The sequence below is a fragment of the Rhincodon typus genome, chromosome 16 (assembly GCF_021869965.1).
Source record: "Rhincodon typus isolate 14 chromosome 16, sRhiTyp1.1, whole genome shotgun sequence".
NCBI lineage: Eukaryota > Metazoa > Chordata > Chondrichthyes > Orectolobiformes > Rhincodontidae > Rhincodon > Rhincodon typus.
This window is the reverse complement of record NC_063347.1, coordinates 41,197,766-41,219,540: the sequence shown is the minus strand read 5'-3', so window position 1 is coordinate 41,219,540 and position 21,775 is coordinate 41,197,766. Positions and strand designations below refer to the sequence as shown.

The following is a 21,775-nucleotide window of genomic DNA, read 5'->3' as shown; positions in this document are numbered from 1 at the left end:
GACATTGTGACCTTGACGAATCATATGTGTTTGTGAAGCAAGCCCTTTCCCCCCATTAATTAATGCACTTTTGCTCTAGATGAGTATTCAAAGAAAATCACATATTTTTATCTTCAATAATGCTGAAACTCACATTATGCATTGGAAATGATAAAACATTTATCATTTTTACCAACAGGTAATATACATAATTTATGCTGTTTTAGTGCTACCCTTTTTTGATATTCATGATGGATAACACTTAAGGTTTCTTCTCGATATTGCAGCATGGTATTACACCACAGTAAAATTAATGAGAAGGTAGATTTATGAGTTTCATTTGTTTGTCGATTCAAAAATTAATTGAGTGTTAATTTTAGCTGTTCTTCATCAGAATAGGTACTTAGCATTTGGGTATAATTCTGCATTCATTGTGGGCTACCTTCAGTTTATTGTGGGTCAGTAGTTTTGCATACATTGAAATATCCTTTAGGCTCATTCTCTTGATTACTTTTTAGCTGCTGTGCATTTGTAAATTTACTCCTCTTTTATAATTGTGAAAATTCATTATGGGGCGGCAGTGCATGTGTAATATCAGTACAATGATGCGTAGTATTTTTAAGCTGCATTACAGCTACATTATATTTGGATAATTTTGTTTCTAGTTTACAGATTTAGAAACACTCTTTTACTATTTGGCATGTTCTGTCACACAGCATTTGAAATTGTTTTAATTTAGAATCTTTGTCAGTCGGCATTTATTAGTCCCATTCTGGTTCCAGTGACTGAACTTCCCACAGGAGTAAGCATGTGATATTATAAATCTGTGTTTAGTTCAATTTTCACTTCCTTTGATGATTAGGCAGAGTGTTTTAAGGGCATTTTTTTCTGCTTCATATAAATAATTGATCAGTTAAGTTAATTTATTTCAGCCTGACTTGGTCAGCCTTCATTAACTGTCCTGGAATAAAGTCTCTCTTCTTGTGAGCAGAGCAACTTTCCTAAAAAAGGTTAGCTCATCAAAGCAGAGTTATTGTTGGGTTTGATCGCACAAGTACATCACTATCAAGGTGTGAAATGAATTAAAAGCATGCCAACTGCCAAAGGCAAACTAAAGTTAGGGAGGCGGTACTTCTTTTGTCAGACTGATTAGGTTTTATTTCTTAACGATCAGAAAAATTAAACCCATGTAACCTCTGGCATGTTTTCCATACCCAGTCAATTATCTGTAGTAGTTCAGAATAGAGCTATACTGTTACAGCAAAAGCTAGTTTTTCTTAACAGTGATTCTATAGTTTAACTGAATTTAAAGCTGCAGCAAAATCAGAAATCGCTGTCAAAATTCAGTAGGTCTGGCAGCATCTGTGGGGAGAAAGCAGAGTTAACATTTCGAGTCTAGTAACTCTTCATCAGAAGCTGATGTTAACTCTGTTAACAGAAATGTTAACTCTGCTTTCTCCCCGCAGATACTGCCAGACTTGCTGAGTTTCAACAGCAATTTCTGTCTTTGCTTCAAACCTTCAGCATCTGCAGTTCTTTGCTTTATTAAAGCTGCAGCACCTATCCTGGAGATGTATTTACTGACCACCTTTCTTAATTACCCAACTCTCTTAAAAAAATTATAGAATAATTTTCAGCTGAAAAAAATGCTGTCTAGGAAGAATATGATGAATGCAGCTAAGCAGAAGCATATTTAACAGTCAGACCACCATAGCTATTGGCAACTTGCCGTTTTCAGACTGAAGATATACATTTAAATGGACCAGGACCTAGCCTGAATTGCTTTTGCACTTACACTATTTTCCTTTGTCATTTGAAGATGGTGTTTCTTGAGGTATATATTTTCATATACACCAGCTGACCCCCCTGCATTTTGTGCACATTGTCATTCTACATGTGCCAACCTAGAAGCACATCAGAAAGGTGCAAACTTGGAAAGGGAGAGGTTTCCCATCAGAAACTTTGTTAGAACTGGTCCATGCACAAAATTACTTACTCTAAAAAACGCAATAGAGTAATGCAACAGGAGTACAATTATGTGGCAAGTCTTGGATATGACAACTACAGCTTCCAAGCCAACTTAACTTTGTCAGAGTACCAGTGTAATACTGGATTTTATGTTGACACCACATGATTCACTGGGACTTCTTTCTCCCTCCCTCACTAATATGAGCAAAAAATGCCAGTGCAAAGGATGAAATAGGTTTCTGCCTTTTTGTTCACATTAGTTACTGAAGGGAAATGAACTTAATTTACTTTTTTTCTGTATTGTTGGATTTTAATCATGTTGTGTAGCACTGATACAAAATAAAGCTAAACTAAACCCTTAGAAATCTTATATTCATTTTAGTTTTATGGCTGTTTTAATACCACCTGTGAAATTAATTCCCACAAAAATATTATGATCCAGTGAATAGAAAATAATGGTGTGTAGCATTAATTATCTAATATATCTAAAATTCAACCAGTGTGACTTACTAAAATAGATGTTTTTTGCATCAGTAATCAAGTAACTGTAAAGTCTATGCACAGCAATTTAAAAGAAAGAAAAGGCTTTCAATCACTACCTTTTCACGGTTTTGGAAACTTAGAATCTGAGGACAAAATCTCAGATTACTGTGTTAACAGCTGTTGTGCTGAATTATTTTTCAGGTTTTTGAGTCATGATGCAAGAATCTGGGATTGAGGCAGCAAGCAACGGTTCAGCCAATCAGAACGAAGTTAGCAGTGGTAACCACTATCCAGACAGTAGCACAAGGGAAGGGAGATCAAACGGCGACTCATCCTCGATTGAAGTGACTGCTGCTGAACTGGTTCATCTCCAGCAACAACAGGTATAGCTAATGCTGTGGCTTTTCTTGTTGATCCAGATTGCAGTTTGCCTCAGTCAACATAGATGTGCAGGTTGTTGCTTGAAATAAATGTGCCATAACTTAGAGAATTGCAGTCATGCTGAATTTATTACAGCTGTAGTCACACAAAACCATGGATAAAATTTCAATAACTGCAGGCCACAGTTGAGTAAACAGTTGCACTGAAACTTAATTCCTGTTGACTTTTCCTCATTCTTTGCCAGGGGCAGATTTGATTCGCTGTGCAAAGACAACAGGGTATAGCTTTGATTAATGTGTAGCATAAAAACAGAATCCGAATTGTTCAAAAAAGACTTTTCTTAAAATCTTTACTTTGTCACCGAAAAGCAGTAATTGCTGCCCCTTTTTGAAATAAAAAGAAATAGATATAATGCTGTGAACTATGAATTTATGGTGTGCCATGAATTCCGGATTGCTACCAGCATAAGTCTAGCTTCTACTTTTAACTTTTATTTTAGTCAAAAGTATTTACAGTTTCTTTCTTTAAAAAGAATGTTTTTCTTTCAAAGTGCCGCAGTGTTAAATGCGGTCTTTCCATGTAAAGTTGAGGCACAACAGTCACAGTCTAGTTAGTCAATTTTTTTTATTGCCAGTCTTTTTAAGTCTACAATCATATATTCTATACCTGTTGAAAGGAAAAAGCCTGTTGTTTTCCATAGAAGACATTTTCAATGGACATTAAGTCATCAGAAAAGAAATTGCCATAACTTTAAAATTGTAAGCAGTACATCTTTGCTTCATACTAACACCCGAGAGAGAAGCAAGAAGTTGCAGATTCAAGCAAATAAAAGGCTAAATTTTAGTTCTCGTGTCAGGAAGTCCTTCACACAGAGGGATCACCACATTAAGTGAGTTCCAAAAATGGCAGAGGCAGTGAAAATTTTAAGAATGACTAGATGCTTTTACAGGGGACAGGACATTTTTTTTTTTGGGGTAGATGAGCACTTCTGGGTTAAAGAATGTTCCTTATTTGAACTTGTGAACAGACCAAGGCCATGGATCATCAGGTTTTTGAGAGGAATATCTAGATTATTTGAATCTGCATGATGATACAAATTAATTTATTTCAATTCTTCGTTCATTCTCCACACTGTAGTATGGGATATATATGTGCAAGGATAGGGCTAGATTCTGTTGAGCTTCCCATCCTCCCATGCACCCCTCTTCCCACCCCACACAAAATGTAGGGCACCAGCCAAAATCCCAATGGCTGCCTGCAGAAAGTCAACACTGGGAACAGTCAGATTGGCTGGCGGCTCTATAGTCCATCAGCACCAGTGAGAGTGTTGGCAACTGCTGGAACTTTTATTCATTGACAGGATGACGGTGCTGTTGGCTAGGCCAGCATTTAATGCCCATCTCTAATTTCCCAGAGAACAGTGAAGAGTTGACCACATTGCTGTGGGTCTGGAGTCACCATGTGTGGCCAGACTGAGCAATGACATTAGTTTCCTTCCCTAAAGGATATTAGTGACCCAGATCGGTTTTTCCAACAAACGACAATGGTTTCATGATTATCATTAGATTCTTAATTCCAGGTTTTTTAAAAAATTCAAATTCCACCATCTGCCATCGTGCGACTTGAACTCAGATGCCTGGAACATTACCTGGGTCTCTGGACAACGAGGAACCCATGTAGATTTGGTGTTAAGGTTCTCTGAGAAAGGTTTGGGTTCAAGAGAGTTAAAGAGGTGGAATGACATTTTTGGGTAGGGGTATCCCTCATGGTCTGGAGGCTTACAAAGGAGCCCCCCTCCACCTCTGATTATCTGATAGCTGCCAGGTAAAGAGCCGGTGGTGATGGGACCTGGCCTTTAATTCGTCATCAGACAATTAATAGGTTCAAGGGTGGGCAGGTTGCCTATCACCTGCCCCCACCTCTGTAAAATTTCAGACAATTTAGGGCAAAATGACAAAGTGAGAAGGGAAGACCCACACAGGATATCATGTAACCCCACCTTCACATCTGTTTTTTGGGGAGTGTACAATCCAGCCTTTAATTTCACCTTTATCATGAAAGAAGATTAATACTTTCTGGCACTGCCACAGTGAGGGTTAAATTTTATCAAAGGACATTGATTCTCATAGCCATTTTGACAGTGGCATGTTGTGTCCTAATGCTTTGTATATAGTAAATTGTTTTTTTACCATATGCATATCTTACTTCAACCATATATTTTACTAGTAATTTGATATGATTTGGTGGATGTTCAGTAGGCACTCTGGAAATAATAACCATGTCTGATTCAGTTCAGAATGACCTGATCAACATATAATTCAAAAGCAATTTAATTGATAGTGACTGTAAGGACTGTAAGATAAAAAAAAAACTGCTACCATTTTTACTTTATAGAGGGGTTTAAAAGGTTGAATTTTCTCCTAGATTTCTTCAGCATTTGTATCCACAAATATGATACATCTTTTGAGTATATGTTTAATATTGCTACTATTTCTGTGGAAATCTTTTAGTCTTGGCACATGAAGTTAAGATGCTTTAGAAAGCTGAGAAAGGAGAATAGGTTTTCTGTATTGCCAGTGTTGTTGGTGATATGGGAGGGAATATGTGCTTTGGGATTGTGAAGGTGGTGCTCATAAAATCCTGTCACAGGAAAGAATACTCTGAATAGATTTAATCTGATTTTGTTGGAATTATTAAGCTGAGCAGTGGGAATGAATAAAGACCAGAAGCTGGTGCAAGAAGACCCCAGGTTTAGTTAGAATGTAATCACGGTACTGCCTGTGAAAACTGCCACAAGAGGGCCACAGAGAAGGGGCTTCATTCTGTTGCAGGTACAGAAGACCTTCGTGATGTAGACGGTATTGCCAAATCCTCTCATAGTCATGGCATCAAACAGCCAGTCTCATAAGATAGTTATGTATACATCTCTCCGCAAAGTACAAGAATGTATAAGAGGTATGATCATAGTTTTTTTTTTAATTTCAGATTGGTGCTGAAGGTTGATGTGCATTTGTTCTGCAATGCTTGTATATTGCACCTTGCTCGTATCAGTGTTCTAGGAAAAATAAACACCGGTATTTTGCAATTGCTAGCATTTGTTGACAAATAACGCTGAGCAGACAATATTTAAATGTTGGTAAAGTGCATGTCTGATGGATCTGAAGTGTACTTGAGCTGGTACAGTACTTTATTAATAAAAGGTTAAAGGATGACTGTTTTCTGTGAAACAATATAATGCTGGTGTTGTGCATGCCAGTTTACCCTGAAGTTTACTTACAGGGCAAAAGAAAAGAAACGTACACAGCTGCTTTGGAGCTGCTAAATGGCAGAGAGTTTCTCACTTTGTGAGCCAGCATCTTCTTTCACACAGGGATATTGAATTCAATTTGGTTGTGTTGATCTGATCCAAATCCATTCCGCTAGTATTTGGAAGTTCTTTTATCCAAAACAGCTGTGAGTTTAATAACACCTACCCAGTTCACACACAACATTGCTTGGCAAATGGTGGATAGATTTGGTAGTTGGGTGATGGGTGTACATGGTGAGATGAAAACGTGCTTCAGTTTTCAGCTTGTTATCTCATTTGAAAGTCCATTCATGGCACCAATGGTCAGGACCTCCAAGAAAATTACAGATCTGCTAAACTGCTTATGCATGGCCAATTTCACAGAACCATGTTAAACGTTTTGTGAACCAGTTAGGTTACCTTTGCAGAAGGTAGAAACTGTGTTTTTTAAGAACATTTTTCTTAAAAGTGAGAAATGGAGTAGAATGAAGGCAATTCATTTTGGAAAGGGTATGGTGGGATGTAGTGATTGTAACGAGGTCAGCCAGGTAGACCTCATAGAAATAGTAGGAACTGCAGATGCTGGAGAATCTGAGATAACAAGGTGTAGAGCTGGATGAACACAGCAGGCCAAGCAGCATCAGAGATGCAGGAAAGCTGATGTTTCGGGCCTAGACCCTTCTTCAGAAAATTTTAGGCCCAAAATGTCAGCTTTCCTGCTCCTCTGATGCTGCTTGGCCTGCTGTGTTCATCCAGCTCTACACCTTGTTATCTCAGACCTCATAGAATATGAGTTTCCTGATTTGGGGCTGTTAATCTGGCCGAGTCAGGGAGCCCTGGCTGACAAATGTAAACCGGAGTATCAAAGGTTCTGTTCATTCTGAGAGCTGGCTGTGAAGAAGGGGGATCAGTGTCAAGGACTCTCCACATTTAAAGAAAGGGTAACTTTTGGATGGGATACCAGCCTCTGTGGAGTTATTTCAGTGGTGATAAGAGAAAAGCATGCTCCTGAAGAAATTCACTCGCAAAAGTCATGTTTGATTTGGGTAAGCGTTTCTGGCATCATGCCATTATTTGGGAAGCTTAGCTCGTTCAATTCCGCCGTCAAAGACTGGGCTCGGTATGTGGAAAGAATGCATTATTTTTTCCGGGCAAATAAATTGAGGCAGATGAAAGGCAATGAGTAATTCTCCTGACAGCTTGTGGACCTGCAACTTTTTCAGATGTTAGGAGTACAACTGTTCCTGCGGCACCAGACACTGAAACCTTTCAAGGGTTGACAGATTTACTTAAGGAATATTCTGATCCCAAGCCTCCTCTAATTCTGAGATGCTATTGGTTTTACTAAGCAATTCGAGAACCAGGGGAATTCCTATCGGGATTTTTGATTAGGTTAAGATGACTGGAAGAGGCATACGACTTTGTTTTAACCCTAATGAGTTGGGGAGAGACCATTTGATATGTGAGATTAATTTATAACCATGCAAAAGCGCCTACCAGCTGGAATCCAACTGGACTTCAAACAGTCACTACAACTGACTTTATCATTGGAAAATGCAGCAAGTGGAGCATGTGCGTTGCAGGGTATTCCGATGGAAGTTCCACCCTCGCCAATCACACTGATCTTGGGGAACATTACTTGAGTGAAGGCAGTTGCCTCACTCGGGACCTATCCTGAACAGAAGGACTTTTGGTCAGCCTGTAGCAAAAGCCCAAAGCAATGTCAAGCCTTGGCCAAGTGGTTAAAATTTTCTTCAGGATCCGGGTCGGCAAGCCATTGCAGTTGATACGGACTCAAGACAGCAAAACCATCCAACTAGACCCGAACTGAGTAAGGGAACTCGTAAGCTGGTATCTGCAAAGTCCACTTTCATCTGCCTTGGAGCAGTTGAATTGCTTAGCAACATCCAAATCAGAACCAATCAAAATAAACATGCCAGTTCTAATGGAGATCAATAATAGTGTGGCCATTTCAGTGATTGCAGAACCAGTCTTTACCAAAATTCATTCTGGGCTGCAACCCTTACGTTTGCTTAAGATCTCAGCTAGACTGAGATGCAGACTGCACTGGGTATCATTTATAGATTAAGGGTACAACTTCAGTTCTGGTCTCGTATGAGAAGCAGCTGGTTCAGTTACCGCTGATTGTAGTAAAAGGCTCCGGCCCAAGCTTGATGGAACAAAATTGGTTGAGAAACATTCACCTAGATTGGCCGAACATTTTTCAATTAGAAAATGACTGCCTGAGTGAAGTCCTAAGTAAATACCTGGAAGTTTTTCAGGAAGGTCTAGGAACTATCAGAGGAGCCAAGACCACCTTGCATGTTGACTAGGAAGCAATTCCACGATTCTGCAAAACCTGCCTGGTGCTATTTACCTAATGGGAAAAAATAGAGGGAGAAATCAGAAGGCTGGAAAGTGAAGTAATCATCAAATCAATCCATTTGGAGGAATGGGCAGCACCGGTCATACCAATGGGTTGGTTCGTCTTTGTAGGGATTTTAAACAAACATTAACGTGTTTTTCGTAGGTGGATAAATACCCCATCCCTTGCATAGAGGATTTATTAACAAAGCTGACAGAAAGGCTGCCCTTCACAAAGCTGGACATGAGTCATGTGTACTTGCAATTGCGGTTAGATGAGGATTCCCAGACGTATGCTACAATTAATACACAAGGGCTTGTACCAATTCACAAGACTGTCATTTGGGGTATCATTAGCCTATGCAATTTTTCAGCAGATGATGGAGAACAGCTTACAAGGTCTACCCTCAGTCGCCAATTATCCAGATGATGTGCTAATAATAGGGAAGACCTAAAATGAGCGCTCACAGAATTTGTACATAGCCCTTAGATTTTCTCCCAAACAGGTGTGTGCCTTAGAAGGGAGAACTATGTGTTCTACACACCCCAGGTAACCTACTTGGGCTACAGAGTTGACAAGACTGCGTTACACCCGTTTGAAGATGAACTGAGGGCGATCAAAGGTACACCAGCTCCCATGTTTGTACCAGAGCTTAGATCTTTCCTTGGACTGGTGAATTATTACAGAAAGTTCATACATAACCTGGCCTCCATATTGGCACCTTTGCACCAACTCTTAAAAAAGAGTTAGCCTTGGAAATAGTCACATAGCCAAGCCATAGCTTTCAGGAAAGTGAGAAAACAGCCACCATCCTCTAAGGTGTTGGAATACTATGATCCAAAGCGAGATCTGGTATTGATAGGCCATGCCTCCTCGTATGGCATCAGGATAGGATTAGCTCATTGCTGGCCCAATGGGCAGGAACGATCAAGAGCGTATGCATCCAGGACTTTGGCTAATGCAGAGCTTAAATATACCCAGATGGAGAAGGAGGGTTTGGTGGCCATATTTGGAGTCAGGACGTAAATTTGTAATAATAACGGACCACAAACGCCTGCTAGGCCCAGTTAAAGAGAACAAGGCAGTGCCGCCCATAGCTGCAGGCCAAATTCAATGGTGATCTCTAATGATAAGTGATTAAAAGTATAAGTTTGAACACCGTCCGGGAGGCCAAGAAGCAAATGTGGATGCATTGAGTGGCCTCCCGCTGGCAGATACACCAGTGGTGGTACTGAGACTGGAAGAGTCCGTGGTGGTTTTAAATTTTTAGGACACACTTTCAGTCACAGCTGACAATATCAGATTTTGGACGCAGAAGGATCTTCTGCTGGCAAAACTGAAACAGCTGGTGGTGATGGGGAAACCAAAGGGTCGGTGCAACCAGAATGGAAAGCTTTTTGGACCTGAAGAGATCAGATCACAGTAGAGGATGACATATTGTTACGGGGAACAAGAGGGATTGCCCTGAGGAACAGTCACCGCCAAATACTGGCTGAACTCCACTAGGGTCATCCAGAGATTTCCAAAATGAATATGTTGACAAGAAATTTTGTCCAGGATTGGAAGCAGATATAGCTGCATTGGTAGGCGAGTGCCCAGAGTGCCAACAAGGACAAAAATTGCTGCCAGCAGCACCCCAACGTTTGTGAGATTGGCCTAGTAAACCCTGGACTCAGTTACATGTTGGTTACGCAGGTCCTTTTATGGGCTCAATGTTCTTAGTCATTGTGGCACCCACTCAAAGTGGCTGGACATGCATAGAGTTCATTCATCAAACACAGGAACAACGGTAGAAAAAATGTGACACACGGGCTCCCAGATCTGTTGCTCACAGATAATGGGCCATCTTTTACCAGCAGGGAAGTTTAGTATTTTGTAAATTCGAATGGTATTCGTCATGTAAGGAAAGCTCCATACCATCCATCATCTAATGGTCTAGCAGAAAGAGCAGTCCAAACTTTGAAGGCAGGCTTAAAGAAGCAGCCTACAGCTTCACTTGATACCAAACAGTCCCAACTCCTATTTGAATATAGGACCACTTCTCATGCAACTACAGGGATAGCTCTAGCAGAGTTGCAAATGGGGAGGAGACTCCACACCAGGTTAAATCTGATCTTCCTGGACCTGGGGCAGAAGGGTGAAACAGCATTAGGAATGCCAGTGTCGGACACAAGATACTGCTAAACTAGAGACATTGTTTAGTAGTCAAAGTTTGCTGTAGGAACCACGGGAATGGCCCTGCATGGGTAAGAGGCATGTCCAGTGATGTGTAAAGTTCAGGTAGGTACGACGGTCCTGCACAAGGACGTGGACTATATGAAAGCTGCAAACTTGCAAATGGTGCTGGAGCAAAATGTACTGGCTGTTTGACTGCCTTTCCTACTGTTCTAGAACCCGCGAGTTCTCCCTCTCCATCAAGCATTGAAGAAAGCTCAGAGTCTGAGATGGACAGGGTGGATGTTGCTGTGTTGATGCCTTTGCCGGCTGAAGAGGAAAATGAATCTTTTCCGTGACGTTCCGGGTGCAAGAAGCAGGCTACTGTGCATACATGTCACCGGTATCATTAGCAGAATTGGAGGAACCTGACCTGGTGCTAAAACGCCCTGGGAGGAGCTACAAAAAAAAGAACCAGCTATCACCTCAGACTCGGAGGGGGAAGTGATTGTATTGAGGTCAGCCAGGTAAACCTCAAAGAATTTGAGTTCCCTGATTGGGGCTGTTAATCTGTTTGAATCAGGGAGCCCTGGCTGAAAGATATAAACAGGAGTGTCAAGGGTTCTGTTCACTCTGGGAACTGGCTCTGAGGAAGCCAGACCAGTGTCAAGAAATGTCCAAGTGTAAATTAAGAGTGACTTGGTGATGGGATCTGTGGAATAATTTCAGGGGGAATTTTTATATGTTCATATTTGAATGGACTCCTTGCATTCCTCTGAGCAGCGTTGGGTGGTGTTTAATTACAAGCATAATGCATGCTCTGAGGTCTACTTTGCTGCAGGAGGTTTGTATTAGCCATTTATACCATCCTGATGTTGAAATCCTCTTCACAATCCAGGTCAGTTCTGAGGTCAAGAGGTGGGAGTTTTTACTCCAAAATAGAATCACTGGAAATAGCTGAGCACCATTGTCTGACCACATTTCTAGATTCAGCTGCAAATTCAAAACAAATGTGAATTTGATGCTGAAATATAAATGGTGCTTTTGATTTAAAACAGCTGTGAATCCTAAACCAATTTTACCCCCATAGTGTAAATGAGAGCTCAGTTACTTACAAATTCTGCAACACACTGATTGTCTTTATCTGATTTAAAGAGTAGTCTTTACAAGGATCTTATTTGCAATATTATATAATTAGTAGAGACAAATTGACACAAAAACAGAACCTTAAAACGCTATCATTATTTTCTAGCTTCATGAGTATTCATTTTCAAAGGCTCATGCCTTATTCAGTTAGTAATCATCCTGAGTTGTATTTCAAACATCAGCTTTTAAAATTCTCTCTCTTTCTCTCTGACAAAAAGGAGTTTTCTGCAGTAATGTTGGTCTTCTTTATTAGGTTGGTTCAGCTGCACATTTTTTAACAAGTTATTTTGCTGGAAGCTGTTGAAAAACATGGTTTATATTTCCCTTTGTTTGGCCACTGTACCTAAATATCAGTGGGACAATTGTGTTGCTTTGAAAGAGGGTTAACTTCAGCTTTGATAAGCAAATACAAAGCAGTCTGATAGTACACAGTTTAACTTGGGACAATACAACAAAGGTATTCTGTGAATACAAGTATCACCTTTTTTTATTAGAGGGTCAACAAAGCAATATTTGAATGCTCAGGAAAGAGAAGTCCTGCATCAGAGTTCCTTTGAAGCGATATATTGATTTTTACTTAGATAAATCTCAGAGATCTTACCTTTGCGTACTATAATTGAACCTTATTCATGACGCAGAACTTTCTCTATAAATTGATATTTGAACATTCCTTTTCCCATAATTGCTACAAATTTTTCTGAAGCCCAGATGGTAAAAAAATTCATCCTGTAGAACCTCTATGATTACAACCTACCGAGGAACTAAGGATCAAGAACCTACGTGTCACAACTATATGTGAAAGGCTATTTAATGCCATGTGATACATGGAGAAAATGTACTAATATACAATCCTCTTCATTGATGATCTGGAGCCCGCTAAATCCTTTTAAATGTGCTGAACACATATTTTGAAGATTTCTGCATAAACGTTGGCCTGGATTTTGCTAATGGTGTTCACTATTAATAAAACTTGAATCAGAAGCAACTTCTGGTGTCCAAACTTATGCATGTAAACACAAAAATCAGAAGGTAGCTGTCTAAATTGTTCTCATCTTCTAGATGTTTCACTATAATGATATCTTGCTTAGAGAATCCACATTGAAGCATGTGGAACATTATGAAGTTGCAGTACGTGAACTAGATTTCATCAGAAATACCAGCGTAACAGCATTTTTAATGAGATGATGAACCTTAATTGCTGCCAAACAACTTTGTGGACTGAAAACTCACTTTTACAATTGTGGCAACTCATTCTTTCAGATTTTAATTGTGGCTGCAGATTTCTGCCTCTTTTACTTCTCCCAATCCAATCTTCTTTCCCTCTCTGTTTCAATTTATGTTCTTGATTTGGCATCTTACATCCTAGTTTAGGCTCTGGATATTATTAATAACTCTTTAGTATGATTGGTTAAGGAGATACACAGTTATTTCCCTGTTCAAAAAGGTTATAGTTGCTTGAAATGGCTTGCTAATTACAGCATGTTCAATTGCAAAACCCTATTGAAATTCATTTGGCGAACATAAGTATGATGAACAGCTCATACTATTCATTTACCATTCAGGTAACAATCTCAGCCATTTAAGAATGTGGCATCAGTTACTTCCAGATCAAATCCAACCAAATCCAACTAAATTCTATGTTCTAAATAATAATGTTAGACCAGTCTAAACCCAGAAAATTTAGAATTGTAATCACCAGCCTACTGAACCTTGATTTTTTTTTAACGTAGATAAATGACATTGGGAAATTAGTGACATCACAGTTATGAGTACATATTTTATTTGCTGAACTGATGTCCCAGTCTGTAGACTGGCAGTCTTTCTTATTTTTCTTCTGTTTTCTTTTCCTGCGCACCCATCACTTTCCTTTCTTGTGACACTTTGTTATGATCCCAGTTAATGTTAATACCAGACACATCAGATCCCAGTGTGAAATCTAGCTTGATAGGCCTTAAGTTTTATCTTTGCTATTTGTCAGTCATTGTACATATTGAGAAGAGGCTGCCAGTGTACTTATAACAAAAGGACATAAGTTTATTACACAAAATAATAGGAATCAGGACAATTTCGGAAGATTTTGTCACAGACAGCGTAAAGAAAGATTCAGCTTTTTTTCCCAGCAAATCCACAACAGACCCTTAACCCCAATGAAATATCACTCCTATTCTTCATTCTAATTTTTCTTTACTCAACTGCCTTGGGTGCAAGTGGTGTTCTTTCAATGCATTTCTGCACGTTAATGAAATGTGATTCACTTCATTTCTCTGAGACACAAGTTAACTCACTGATCTTTCTTCACTGAGCTCTAAGAAACAAAAAAACCCTTTCCCAGCTAGCTACTTCGACTATTTTTAGGCTGGTATGAAGTATTTTTTTCTGAACAGAACCTACTGCTGGCCTTAATCTTAATTTATTAAACACTCAAACCATTATCTCTCCAGGTAGTTTGCCTATTTATTTAGCTTAAGTCAGATGATTTCTTGGTAATGCAGTTTTGACTTACTGCTAAAAAACAAGTTTCTGACCCCTTTAAAAAAAAGTCACCTTCCCAGACTTTTTAAACCAAAAACAAATCTACCTTCACTTTAGAACGCAAGTTCCCTAACAATAATATATTATAGCCTTCATAACCAGTTCTGTATTTGTAAGCATATTCTTTCTCAGAATGATGTATTGTGCTTTACTGTCTTGCCCTGTAATCTTTCCTTCCTACAGATTTTCACTTTTTCAATCACTTTTCTAGAAATTATCAGTCAGATATTCTGTTTCTACTTTTACTTCTTTTATTTACAAGTATTTTCTCAGATACTCTTATGTTTGTAGTGTGTCTTTAAGATCTATTTTTTAGAGAATCTTCTGCTCATCTAAATGCTTTCCTGGGTAGTATTTTTTGAGTTAGCCTTTCTTTCTCTGTTCATAGTTTCTTTCATAGTTTAATTGTTTGGTCATGTGAATCCCTTTCTACAATATCTGCACATCTTGCTCCGGGCTGTGATTTATTTTTGCCTTAGTTTGCTGGTTCTTTTTATCCCTCTTTTAGGAACTCACCTGATGAGTGTAGCTGTTAGCCTACTCAAATCTCAAATAACACCTACTCTGTAAAAATACCATAAATTAGTGTGCATTATTGTATTGAAGGTAGAATCCATCTCCTTCCAGTCTGTGCATGTTGCTCCACTAGACTGTTTCATATACATATTTTGAGTTTGTTGAGTATGGTTGCCTATCTATAATCTCCATACTCTAGAAGTGGGCTTTAATTTAATCCTTAGGTTTCCATTGATCCTTGTGGTGGTTTGAGCCTCTCTTGTTAGTGACAACACCAATGAAAATCACCAATGTTATTGAAGAACTTCAGTCTCCTCTAAGTAGTTGAAGTCAAAGGCACCAGTCATACCACATGAGAGACTTAAAGAAACAGAAATATAGTGAAATACAAGTAAACCAAAATCAAATATAAAATACCAAAACAATTGTTTATTTTAGTTCATTTTCCCTTATTTATTTATGTCTTACTATCCAGTCAGCTGCCTGTTTTCTTTCTTCCCTGACCCAGGTCCCCAGGTAAAGCACCTTTATAATCCAGTTGCACCTTGGAGCACTGGACAACAATAGTGAAAGGTTTTGTAATCAGAGAGCCAGCTGATAAAGGATAAAGATGGAACCAGTCTTCATATACCTTTATAGGGATTCATCTACTCGATTAGATGTTACCAACATCCATCTCATTATCCATCAACCACAGTCACAATCTGAGTCTACTATGTATAGAGGCAGAAGTGAATTTCAAATTAATGAGCACCATCCACATATAATTAAACATAACTAACATACAATTAACAAAGTGTTCACTTCATGGGACTGTAATTAGAGCATCAGAATATATTGGCATCAACCAAACAAAGAAGATTTTAGGACAGGTGTCTAAAAGGTTGCTCAGAGAGGAAGGTTTTGATGAGTGTTTTAGAGCAGAAGGGATTAGGAAGAGAATTCCAGAGTTAAGGGGCTAGAGAATTGAAAGCACAGCTACCAATGATGCCAGAGGAAATTTGGGGTTACATATATTGCTGAAATTGCAGGATTGCAGAGATTTTTACCAAAAGTTGTAGACCTGAAGGGACAAGATCTCAAATAGATTTTAAGATGGAGGTTAGAATTTTAAAATTGTGGTGCCAATCTAGGAGTCATTGTGGTCAGCAGACAAGGCTGATGTAAAACAGCAGGGTACTGCATAACTTTGGAAGTTTAGGGAGCTAATTCAATCCCTTCTTTCTCATTCCTGTCGTCACGAGGCTTGCCTCCAGCATGACACCTGGGATGGGGGAATGGCACGGTAGGTACAGGAAGGCTATTTCCTCTTGTGAGAGAGTCTAGGACCGGAGGACATAATCTAGTATAATATCACATACTTAAGACAAAGATGAAGAAAATTTCTTCTCTCTGAGGGTAGTGAATCTGTGGAGTTCTTTACTGCAGGGGGCTGTTAAAACTGGGCTGAGATAGACACATCTTTAATCAGTAAAGGAATCAAGGATCATAGAGAAAAGGCAGGAAAGTGAAGTTGAGGATTATCAGATCAGCCATGATGTCATTGAGTGACGGAGCATACATGATGAGTTGAATGGTCTACGTTTGTTTCTACATCTTTTGGTTTTATGATCTTATGACATCACTTCCATTCCTTGACATAGATGCATGTTGGTTCATCTCCTTGGCCCAATTCCTGTTCATTTTGTCAAAAGCTCTCTTCCTTGTACGTCTTTCCAGCCTTCAAAACTGATAGTTGCTACCTGCCTTGAAATACCCTCTGTTGCTCTCTGTCCTCATCAGCTGCATTTTTACCTCTTACTTTTGATTTCGTTCTAAGATTTTTTTTAACGTTGTGAATATTCAGCTTTGTTCCCATTTCTGCCGTTACTTTCTTTTATCCGAATCAGATCAATTCAAAATGCTGCTTAATATGCCCCAGCATTCTCTGAGGCACAGTCTTCTGTCACAATTTTCCTTACAGACCTTAGTTCACTTCTTTTCCCATATTGTAATGAACTTAAAGTGCTGGCCTACAAATTCCATCATAGCCCTTCCCTTCCTTCCTATGGAATTTATTCTAACTCAGATTTTTAAATCAGTGAGGAAATCAAGGGTTATAGGGAAAAGGCAGGAAAGTGGAGGTAAGGGTTATCAGATCAACTGTGACCTCATCGAGTGGTGGAATAGACTTGATTGGCTGAATGGTCTATTTCATCTTCTGTCTTACTATGGTCTTGCCATGCCATAGCGCGCCATCCCTTCTTAATGGTTTTTTTTATCTTCTGTCATTTTGCCTTTCATTGGAATTGGCTAATCCTCCTCCCTCATTTCATCTCGTTTAACAGGTTATGGTTTCCTAATTAATTTGATTTAGTCTAGGTTAATCCTAGGGTATGGGGCTATTAATGATTGACATTGTTTGTTGTGGAGAGAATGTTGGGGGAGCACATCATTTCCTCATGTAGGATTGTAAAATAGTGGGAAATAGGGAATATAATTTGGTTAAAGTAGTACAGTTTTTTGTTCAGAATGGGAACAGTCAAACACTTTGGATGTGTCTTTTACAATATTCCACAGGACTCCCCAGCAAAGCAGTACTGCAATAAACAAAAGCATTTGGCAAAGGTAACTTAGAATTCTCTAGGCATAGAGAGATATATCTAAGCACTTAACAGAATGATGATTAAACATTAATATCGAAAGAGGGGAATTGAAAGCTTAGGGCTGGAGGAACAACTCAGGTGAGGGCACAAAATAACAGTTGAATGTAAGGTTTTCTGGGAGCCTCAAGAAAGTAGCACACAAATTTAAAGTGAAGGTATTTGAGGAAAAAATCAAAATGTGGAGGCAAAAAGAAAGGAGCGCTGAGTTTTGTTTCATGCTGAAGCTTTTACAACAAACTCCTTCTGAATTATAGTCACTTCTGTTATGTAGATAGGCATGGCAACCATTTTGCAATTGACACTGTCTCACTCCAGAAAATGAGATAATTGAGCAGATTACTTGCCTTTAGTGGTGTTAGTACAGAGCACTATGTTGACCAGCTTCTCCTTGAATATTGTTAAGAGACAAACAGGCAAGTGGGACCCATTTAAAATCTCATCCAAAAGGCAGCACAGTAAGTGTCAGAATAATTTCCATTGGTGGACTGTAAAGAGTAAAGGGAGAGGAATAAACTGGTTGTGGAGAAGCAAGAGCATGCATATATTGAGGGTGGGGAGATCAAGAAGTTGAGGTCTGGTGGGGTGATGGAGCTAGCTGAAGGTGAGAAAGATTTGGAAATTGGTTATTTGGGGATAACAGGAATTGGGAAATTTTATGCAGGTGAGTATGTCATGACTTTTTGCATGGGTTTTGTTTTATTGCCCAGAGAATGCCAGCCAGAAGAGTATTAGAGAAGTTGAGTCTTGAAGTCACAAAACAAAAGTATAAGGCTTTTGCAGCGGTGGAGAAAAGTAGGGGACATGATGGGCAATGTAAAGTGCAAAAACAATTTGATGACAAATTGGATGTAGTAGGGATATGGGCTCAGGGTCCAGCACACTTTGGAGTTTGCTACAATGGCTCGAATTTGTTAGTGATGGAAACAACCAGAAGCAGAAAAGAACTGTTTCAATATTTTTGAAGATTCGGCCTAGTCATGTGTTGACATAATTAGGCAGTTAGAAAATTTAGTAGCATTCTTGTGATCAGAAGAACAATTTTCATAATGATGCAGAGCCTCAATCATGGTGGAAGTGATAGGACAAGCCTGGAAATCTCAAGTCTTGCCCTCAAACAGGGTATATTTAATTTCTGTGGGCAGGGGTAATGGGCTTGGGTTGGCACTTACACATTGGAAGCAGATGTCTGTTTAAACCACCTAAATCACAAATATCCTTGACAAGTTCAATTTTGGTAGACTAAGCTTGTGATACGCACAGTGTACAATATAGAGTAGACCTGATTAGAGCATAACATTTGTGCATTTCTATCCCCTTGGGTATGGTCCCAGGATATATGTGGGAGAGGTTAGGTGATGTTTGGGAAAACTCAGGTGCCTTTTAGGATTAGAAATACACATGAATGTGTATTTAGAAAAGTACATTAACTGCTAAGCTCATTAGAACTGTCAAATGACCTGCCCATAATCAGTTGTCAAGTATGTCAAAAGCTCATCCAGGCAAATGGAGGCTGTTACATTACATTCCTGACTTGTGCATTGTAGTTGGTGGGCAGGCTTTGGGGAGTCATGAGGTAACTAACTCATCACAGAAATGTCAGTGTCTTGACCTGCTCTTGTGGTCATAAGTATTCGTTTGGCAGGTTCAGTTAAGTTACTGGTCAATGGTAACCCCCAGGATGTTAACAGTGCGAGAATGCAGTAATGTGCCGTTGAATTTCAAATGGAAATGTTTTGCTTGTCTCTTGTTGGAAAAGCTGCCAATGTTACTTGCCGCCATCAGTCCAAGCCTGGATTTGTCTAGTCTTGGTACGTACAAAAATGGACTGTTTCAGAACTAGAAAAGTTGTGAATGGTGCTGAACATTATGCAACTCAACTTTTACAAATCCCTTTCTGATCATATGATGAAACAGCTGAAAATACTTGTGCAAAAGATACTGCCCCCGGAACTCCTGCAGCAATCTGCTGATGTTGTGATGATTTCCTGCACCAATCACCACCATCTTTCCCTTTCTAGATATGACTCTAGTCGGTGGAATATCTTTCCCATAATTCATATTGAGTTCAATTTTGCTAGGGTTCCTTGATGCCTCACTTAGTCAAACACTACTGTGATGTCAAGGATACCCACTTGCACTTCATCTGTTTAGTTCAGTTCATTTGTCCATGTTTGGACCATGGCTATGATTGCACTAAGGAGCAGAATGGCCCTTTGGGATCTGAACTGAGCATCTGTCAGCTGGTTAATGCTGAGTAAATGCCACTGGATAGCACTGTTTTTGACACCTTCCATCATATGGCTGACTGAGAGTAGACTGCTGGGGTGACAATTTACTGGATTATATTTGTCTTGCCTTTAGTGGACAGGGCATAGCTGGGAAATTTTTCACTTTATTGAGTGAATTCCAGTGTTTTCGCTATCCTAGAAAAGCTTGGCTACCAACACTGCTAGGTGAGGAGCACAATCTTCAGTAACACTGCAGGAATGTTGGCAGGGTCCATAAAACTGTTGAATAAAATTGTGAAAATGCTGAACGCACAGAAAATTCCGAGATGGTGTAGAATATGCAGAAAATAATTGAACACAGTTGGAGGTTAATTATATTGATTGAAAAAAAAATCAGCATTACAGTCTCATCTTTGCAATGTGCCATTATTGGAAAAACATATTGACTAGGATGCATAAAATTACCTTTGTGTAGTTGCTGAAAGCTCTTGTTATAACAAAAGTAGAATGCAAAAATGTTCCAAGAAATGAATCATATCTTTGTTTTTGTAAAGGGTTTTCAACAAGTTGATAGAAGATGCTGGTAGTGATAGTTGTTGTGCAGAACAAACGTAAACTGAGTTGAAGGAGCCCATTTTCCATTTTAAAGCTTTCCCATTTATTGTCATTATCCATAAGTATGTGGAGCTTGAAGTTATGAAGTATAAACATTATCCAGGTGCTGGGGAACAGCTGCCAGTGAATGACATGCTGAGGGAATGCTTTTGTATGTTTGTTCAGTATTGTGTGGCTTGTTGAGCTCCTTTCACAGCAAGAAATATTTTGACTAAAATATTTCCGATTTGTTCTGTTCTAGGAATTCTTCACCAATTTTTCATATTAGCAGAGCGGATTGTCCAAAATCTACTATTCATTCCAGTCTTTTCAAATAATGTTTCCAAAGAATGATACTTTGTTGGCCATAATTGGTTATGTTTGTCGATTATTTCATTGTGTCTTGCTCTTTACTAATTTGGTGCTTTTTGTTGCCTTGCTTGGGTCATTGCAAACCACCTGGTTTACCAATTTCATTCAGAAATCTGGCAGTAAATCTCCCTTGCAATAAACCAGTCGTGAGGTGCTATAAGCACTCTATCATTTACTCTTTTGGCAATAGATGATGATGTTGCAGACTTCTATACCTATTGAAGAGGAGGTGATAGAAAGCGTCATGCAAGTTTTTTTGTGTTCTTTAACAAGTAGTTAATCAAAAATATGACATTTCCCCTAGGAATGCTCCCATCTGCCAATTATAAGTGCCCATACAGGAAGACACAACAATAGTGTTAAATGGAGTGCTTGAGTGAGTTATCAAGAATCTTCTGAGGAGTTTTAAATTTCGCTAATTCCCTACAATACAAATGTGTTCACTAGTAAATTTTAGAAAAATTGCCAATCTGGAATCAGATTTTATTTTTAATAATTTGGCATTGTCTGAAGAATCTTGAAAATAGTCATAATGGAATTCCTCTACATGCCCAGTTGCATTTGTCGACACTTTCTTAGAGCGGTACTTCCATTACCTTTGACATCATACTGTGCAACCCTTACCCTTGTGTTTCAAGTGCATTTAACTTCAGGTTAGTTCCCTCCAGCATCTGGTAATTTGTGAACAGTACTCAACTGCTGAAACTAACTGAAAATTGCCATTGGTTTTATTACTTAAAACAGCAAAAATAATTAGTATTTTTCTTTAGATTAAATTGTAAAGTAACTTAATCAAAGGAAACTTGAAATTCATTTTTCATTTTTTTTCGAAAAGTTTTCTGCCATTTGTGAAGACTTAGTATTAGTATAGTCGTTGAAAAAAAAACATGTATTTCTCATGGCATATTTGAACTGAAGAAATTGTGGTAGGAATGATTTGGAAATCCAAAAATTCACAGTAAAGATCATAGGGCAGAATATTTTTGTAAACTGTTCATTAATGGAGGAAATCACATGTTGTATGTCTATGATTTCCTAAAATATTTTGATTTGATTTATTGTTGTCACCTAGATACAGTGAAAAATGTTGTTTTGCATGCTATACAGGCAGATTGCACCATACGAA

At 38.9% G+C, this 21,775-nt stretch overlaps 1 protein-coding gene across 13 annotated transcripts in view; it reads left to right on the top strand.

The window, feature by feature from the left end:
- Nucleotides 1–21,775, top strand: part of LOC109912391 (forkhead box protein P1-like) — a 477,834-nt gene that overhangs the window by 203,965 nt on the left and 252,094 nt on the right. For all 13 annotated transcript variants that reach the window (XM_048606339.1, XM_048606346.1, XM_048606350.1 and 10 more), the window contains one exon: nucleotides 2,632–2,813. In XM_048606339.1, the coding sequence (XP_048462296.1) occupies nucleotides 2,643–2,813 (171 nt within the window). In that variant the 5' untranslated portion in view covers nucleotides 2,632–2,642. The remainder of the gene's footprint in view (nucleotides 1–2,631; nucleotides 2,814–21,775) is intronic.